The sequence below is a fragment of the Pipra filicauda genome, unplaced genomic scaffold (assembly GCF_003945595.2).
Source record: "Pipra filicauda isolate LSUMZ 115617 unplaced genomic scaffold, ASM394559v2 scaffold249_size1133689_pilon, whole genome shotgun sequence".
NCBI classification, from domain to species: Eukaryota; Metazoa; Chordata; class Aves; order Passeriformes; family Pipridae; genus Pipra; species Pipra filicauda.
In genome coordinates, this window is record NW_024104364.1 from 32,002 (window position 1) to 38,444 (window position 6,443).

Genomic DNA, 6,443 nt, shown 5'->3' on the forward strand with positions numbered 1-6,443 from the left:
TGCTCTGTTTGTCAACAGGTTTCCAGGGCAGCCCCTTCGGTGCCTTTCATCATCCTAGCAAAGAATTTGATAATGAGTTTGGGGCCAGATGCTAAGTCACCTCATCCCACGGGCTGAGCACCGACAGGCAGAACCAGTTGTCCCAAATATGCCCAGGTGTCGGGTGGGAATAAGGCAGGAGAAAGGCACTGCCTGCCCCCTCTCCTCCACCCTCAGCTTGCATCACCCCAAATAACAATACACGAAAAAACTATTTAAAAAAATAAAAGCATTTTTTTTAAAAAAAGGGATGGAGCTGCTGTGTCAGATTCTCCACTTTTCCCCAAATAAAATGTCACTTTCTGTGTAAAACCCAAGGTGGGTTTTTCAGTTTTTAGCTGTCTCAGCCCCTAAAAGAGGATGTGCTATGTTCTGGGTAAATCTAAAAGAGGCAGTAGTGGTGGTGAGTCCTTCCTGGCTGGAGTGAGGGCTGAGCCACAGCTCTGCACCCCAGTTTAGGGTGTGCATGTCGGTTGTGTTTTATCCCCTTTTTCAAAATACTACAGTGGCCGGGACCTCACCAGCATTTCCAGTAAACCCCATTCGATTTCGAGCAAATCATCCCACAAGTATGTGTGGGATGCTGGGAACTCCTTGGTCTTGCTCGGGAGCAGGAGCCCAGATGGGCTTCGTCTGGAATAATTCAGCTCCCGATGGCTGGAGCTCTTTGCTCTAAATGCTAATAGAGTGAGTAATCAGAGATCTCCATCCAGTAAATTATTTATCTTATCTCTGGAACTCGGGGAGGCATCTCAGCCAGCGACTTCTGCGGAAAAAAGAAAAAAAAAAGGGGGGGGAAAAATAAACCCCAGGGATGTTAGTCAAGAGTCCGCAGCTGGAATGGCCACATGGCCACTGTTACTGGAAAGGGGAAAAGTTCAGACACAGGGAAATAACGAGAGGGTGGGGTGGGACGGGGGGATGTGGATCACTCGGGGAAGCTGTAGGGTTCGCGGAAAAAAAATAAGCAAGCGAAGAAGCAGCCAAAGAACCCGCGAGTTTCGGCGGGCGAGCCCCGCGACTCCCGCGTGTCCCGGCGGTGCCGCGGCGGCCCCGGGACGGGCGGGACGGGCGGGCACAGGGACCTGCGCGGCGCCCCCGCCGCCGGGGCTCGCTCCCTATTGGCTGAGGCGGTCCGAAGGGGCGGGGCGGCGCGGCTCGGCCCCGCCTCCCGGGCGCCCCGGCCCCGCCCCCGGCCCCTGCGGCTCGCGGGGCCGGCGGGGGCCGCGCGCCACACGCGGCCCGGCCTCGCGCGGAGCGGCCGCTCCCGCCCGGATCCCTCCCTGGATCCCTCCCTGGATCCCCCCCCCCGGGTCCCGCCGCCTCCTCCACCACCACCCGCCCACCGGGACTCGCAGGTGCCGCCACCGGCCGCCCCCGTCACCGGGATGCTGCTCTCCAAAATCACCTCGCTGGCGCATCTCCGCTCCGGCACCGGCGCGGAGCTGCACCCCGCCAAACTCCAGCCAGGTCAGGGCAGGGATTACCCCGTGTGAGGGCTCGGGGACCGCCGGGGAGAGCGGGCGGAGCGCTGACGGGCGGGTCTCGTCCACAGGGAAGGAGAAGGAGCCGCTGGAGCAGCTGTACCGGGTGGGCCCTTTGCTGGGGAGCGGCGGCTTCGGCAGCGTCTACTCCGGGATCCGCCTCTCGGACGGCGCCCCGGTAAGTGGCGGGGAGGGCGGCGGGAGGAGGAGAAGGAGGAGGAGGAGGAGGGGGCTCGGCGGGGCGGGCGCCGAGCTCATCCCGCCGCTCCCCCTTGGCTCGCAGGTGGCGATCAAACGCGTGGCCCGGGACCGCATCTCGCAGTGGGGAGAGCTGGTGAGTGACCGGGGCCGGCGGGGGGACCCGGGGCGTGACGGAGGGGATGAGCCGAGGGGCGGGAGGGGGGAAACCGGGACAGCGCGGGGGGAGCGGGCGTGGGGTCACCGGGGGACGCGGAGCATCCCGGGGAATACCCGGCACCGGTGGGAGCGGGCGGGGGGACACCGAACCATCTCCTGGGCGGGGGGATGCCCAACAGCGGCGGGGCTGAGCAGGGGGGCGCCGGAGTTTGCCCTGGGCGGGGGGCAGCGGTACCGGCCCTCCGGCGCAGCCCCAGCCCCTCTGATGGCAGCGTGGTCCCCCCACAGCCCGGCGGCAGCCGTGTGCCCCTCGAGATCGTGCTCCTGAACAAGGTGGGCTCCGGCTTCCACGGCGTCATCCAGCTCCTGGACTGGTTCGAGCTCCCGGACAGCTTCGTGGTGGTGATGGAGCGTCCGGAGCCGTCGCAGGATCTCTTTGACTTCATCACGGAGCGGGGGTTCCTGCCCGAGGAGATGGCGCGGGGGCTGTTCCGCCAGGTGCTGGAGGCCGTGCGGCACTGCAACAACTGCGGCGTCCTGCACCGCGACATCAAGGACGAGAACATCCTCCTGGACCTGGCCACCGGCGAGCTCAAGCTCATCGACTTCGGCTCCGGCACCTTCCTCAAGGACACGATCTACACCCAGTTTGACGGTGAGCCCACACCCGGGTGATATTCCCGGTTCCGGGCATTGCACGGGCTCTGGAGATTCCCTGTTTGCCGGCTGGGGGCGGGGGGGACGGGATTAATTCCGCAGCCGCCGCCAAGTTGCCGTTTGGCACGGGGCGGATGTTGTGAAACGGGAGCCGGCTCCCGGCCCTGCTGACAGCCTCCGTCACCCCCCCGGCCCGACAAAAACACCTCGTGGCGGGGGACAACAGAGGGGGGGGGGGGCGTTTTGCAAAACGAGAGCACCGGCCGGTTTTGTTTGCAGGCGCGGAAGGGCTGGGGCTGCTCCTCTCGCCTTGTTTGCCTTGGTTTATGTTATTTTTTTTTTTATTTTTTTTTTTGCCCTTGCGGATGGGAGGGGGGGGGAGGCGGAGGGAAAGGCGTGGGTTTTTTTTTTTTCCTCCCCCCCCACACCCGTGGGTGTGTTTTTTTTTTTCCCCTCGCGTGTAACGGCCGGGCCTTCCCCGGGCCCTGCTGCCCTCTTCCGGCACCCGCGCCCGGCTTTTACAACCCAAAGTTTGTAAACAAGAGTCACGTGCCCGGCGGGAAGGCGGCGGGTCACGCCTGTGCCGGCGCTGCCGCCCGGGGATGCCCGGCCGAGGCTTTGATGGGCTCCTTTCCTCGCGCAGGAACGCGGGTGTACAGCCCCCCGGAGTGGATCCGCTTCCACCGCTACCACGGCCACTCAGCCACCATCTGGTCCCTGGGCGTCCTGCTCTACAACATGGTCTGTGGGGACGTCCCCTTCGAGCAGGACGAGGACATCATCCGGGGGCAGCTCTTCTTCCGACGGCGGGTCTCTCTAGGTGGGTGCCTGGTTTTGTGGCGTGGGTGGGATAATGGGTTCTTACAGATCTCCCACACTTGGCTGGAGGAGGGGGCACATGTCCTGCCATCCCGCTCTCCTCCCAAGCGCAGGATGGATGGGGAGGCTTGGGTGCAGCTTGGAGCACCCTCAGCATGACCTGGGCACTGCAGACAGGGTGGACAGGAACCCTCTCCCACTGACCAGGGGTTTCTGGTTTCTCTCCCCAGAGTGCCAACACCTCATCAGGTGGTGTTTGTCCATGCGCCCCTTGGACAGGCCGTCGTTGGAGGACATTTTCAACCATTCCTGGCTGCAGGACATTCACCTGGAACCAGCAGAGATCCACCTGCACAGTTTGATCCAGGAGCCTAGCAAGTAACAGCTCCACGCAGCTCCTGGTCCTAAGAAGCAAAGAAAACCAGACTTTTTCATCACGACCGTAGCACTGAGCAGGGATGCTCAGGTGGGAACACGCCCATCTTGTCCTGGAGCTGGGCTGGAGACCTGGTCTTCCAAGCTCTGGTGGCCACCATCCACACCAGCTGCCCTGGACTCGATCTGAATGACCTTGTCTCATTTGAGCTTTTGCCAGTAACTTTTGGCAGGGGGGAGTTTTAGTTCTGGTTTTGGAGGCTCTCAAGTGTCATCTTGACCTGCTGAACTGGGGACAGCGAGAGGATCTGAGACCTGATTGCAAGAAAAGCTTCAATGGGGGAAAACTGATTTTGGGGAGGTCAGGGCCTGTGGCTGAGTGACTGTCCCTTCTCACTGTCCCCGTGCTCGAGTGCCTTCTGTTTCCATCTGGGCTGTGCTGGAGGAAAGACTTGACTTTTCCTACAGTGCTGCTTTTCTGAGACTCACCTGGGCCTATAGTACCTTTTCCCTTTTCAAAAAGAAAGTGGGTCAGAAGATGCTTGGGACCCAAGTGAGTGATGCCTCGCCTCCTGTGCCTCCATCCCATGTGGATTTTCTGGGGTTCTTTGCTTCTCTGTGCCCTCACGAATGCACAAACAATGCAAACCAACAGCTGTAAATGTGTACATAGCTCTACAGGAGCAAAGCTTGATGTACAGTTGTGAATAGTGATAACATTTTGCCTTTTTTCTGGTTTCCAGTTTTTGTTTTTAACTTATTTTCATGTTTTTTTTGTTTGTTTTTTTTTTTTAAAGGAAGAGTCCTAGCCGCTAGGATAACTTATTTATTTATTTATAATTCATGTGGGTTTCCAACCCATGCCTTGCTTCTACAGCTGCTGATCCCGTGGTTTTCCATTCGGGTCTTCCCTCCGTGTGTGTCCTGTGTCCACCCCCGGGCCCGTCGTGTTTCTGTCGGATGTCTGGCGTAGGTGTGGAGTGGCTGCTGCTCCCCAGCTGTCTGTGTACATACTTCTGGGTGCTGTTGTTTCCTTGCCACGTGCAAATATCAGTTTGCAGATGAGTTTTGGTTTTCCTCACGGGTGTTGTTTGGGGCTGGGGAAGGGGGGGGAGCTGGCCCGGGCTGTCTGCACTGTCCAGTCTGTACCTGTAACACGTGTGTAGCCGGCGGGGTTTGTTAATAGTTGATATTGTACAGGGGAATTGAGAAATCTTATTTTTTTTATGCGGTTTTAAATAAAAACTAAAACACTTGATGTGGTGGAGACATTCCTTCGTGGCAGGGTGGGATGAGGGGTGCTGTGAGTGTGTGGGGTACCAGTGACTACACCACGGACTGACGGCTTGTCTCCAGCCAGACTAATCCCAAAGGTCCCCCTCCAGTGTTAACCAGGACCAGCCAGCCAAAAACACCACGGAGACAGCCGGATCCATCCCTCCACGGGGTGTTTCCAGCGCTGACTGCTCCTGGCAGCTCTCCTGGGAGAGATCAAAGAAGTGCAGAGCCCTTTTCGCTCCCATTCATCCGCAGGCTGGAGCGGAGCATGTGCTGGGGACGGCGAGTAAACAAACATCAAAGCGACCTTACGAAAGGCCGGATGTTGTCAGCCAAATTAAATTTTGGTAAGGCAGATCCTGTTGCTCCGGCTCTGTTGGGTGTTGCATGCCGGGTGCCGGGTGCCTGGTGGGTGCAGGAAGCCGCCCGTGGGCTGTCCCACCTCCGGCCAACGCGGAGCAGAGGAAGCCGATCTTCGGATTACGAGAAGTCGGTCGCTATCAGTCGGCAGCGGTCGAGTCTTTGCCCTCCAAACTGTCAAAACCCCACTTCCAGCTCTGCAGCGCTTCGGCTTCGGGGATGTTGGTTTGGTTGGTTCGGTTTGGTTTGTTTGTTTGTTTGTTTGTTTTTTTTATTAGGATTTTTTTTTTTAACTAATTTAGTTTGTGCTGAATTTTGAAGCCCTGTTTTGCGTGTGAGCTGCTGCAGCACCTGCTGCGTGCACAGAGCTGTGTCTGCTCCAAGGAAGGGACACTTTTCCCTTTCTGCAGGTGACTTTGCAAGTCCCCCAGCCAGATCTGAGACGACAGGACCCTCCTTTCCTTGCTCCAGGGCTTTTTCTTTAATATCCTCATGTCCAGCAAATGGTCCCTTTCCCCAGCTCACCCCCGAGCTTTTGCCAGTCCTGCTCTCCAAGCCATGCTGCTGCTATGTCAGGGAATAGGGAGTCCTGTAACCACATCCCAGCCCTGTGAAGTGACCTGGTGTCACCACTGTGCCTCTACCTTCACCAAAAAGTGCTAAATTGTTTTGTTTTGCTTTTCTCCTTTTTTTATTTTCTTGTTTTTTTTTCTATTTCACTCAGCTGCATCTTTCATCTCCTCGAAGCTGCTCGAAGCAGGAAACGCAGCTCCAAACGCCTTCAAAGTTTAAGGCCTATTTTGAGATGTGGTTTGTATTTGCCCTCCTCTCTCTCATTTCCCCCCAGACCATCCGGGAAGCTGCTCTTGCACGAACACAAACCTCCCCACCACCACACCTCCTGCTACCCTGAGGAGCTTGAGCCCCCTGGGGTGGCCACTGTCCCCCCCGGCACCACCAAAGCCCTATCGTGGCAGCCCCGGCGCGGGCTGAGCCCGTCCCACCCTTCCCGTAAACACTCCGCGACTGTTGCGGTGTTTCTTAGAAAACCCGCTGCAGAAAGGCTGAGCAGGT

The 6,443-nt window shown here is 58.4% G+C and overlaps 1 protein-coding gene and 1 long non-coding RNA gene across 2 annotated transcripts; one reads left to right on the forward strand and one right to left on the reverse strand.

Annotated features, from left to right (window-relative positions):
- Positions 1 to 253: 253 nt before the first annotated feature.
- LOC120323375 lies at positions 254 to 1,511 on the reverse strand. Its single transcript, XR_005563750.1, has 2 exons — positions 1,448 to 1,511; positions 254 to 805 (listed from the first exon to the last, which is right to left on the reverse strand). It is a non-coding gene; the product is annotated as an uncharacterized LOC120323375 (long non-coding RNA).
- PIM1 (Pim-1 proto-oncogene, serine/threonine kinase) lies at positions 1,284 to 4,989 on the forward strand. The gene is made up of 6 exons (XM_027746286.2): positions 1,284 to 1,509; positions 1,595 to 1,701; positions 1,807 to 1,857; positions 2,169 to 2,535; positions 3,181 to 3,357; positions 3,587 to 4,989. Exons 1-6 carry the CDS (start codon positions 1,428 to 1,430, stop codon positions 3,736 to 3,738), a joined length of 936 nt encoding a protein of 311 aa, XP_027602087.1. The 5' UTR covers positions 1,284 to 1,427; the 3' UTR covers positions 3,739 to 4,989.
- Positions 4,990 to 6,443: the final 1,454 nt, after the last annotated feature.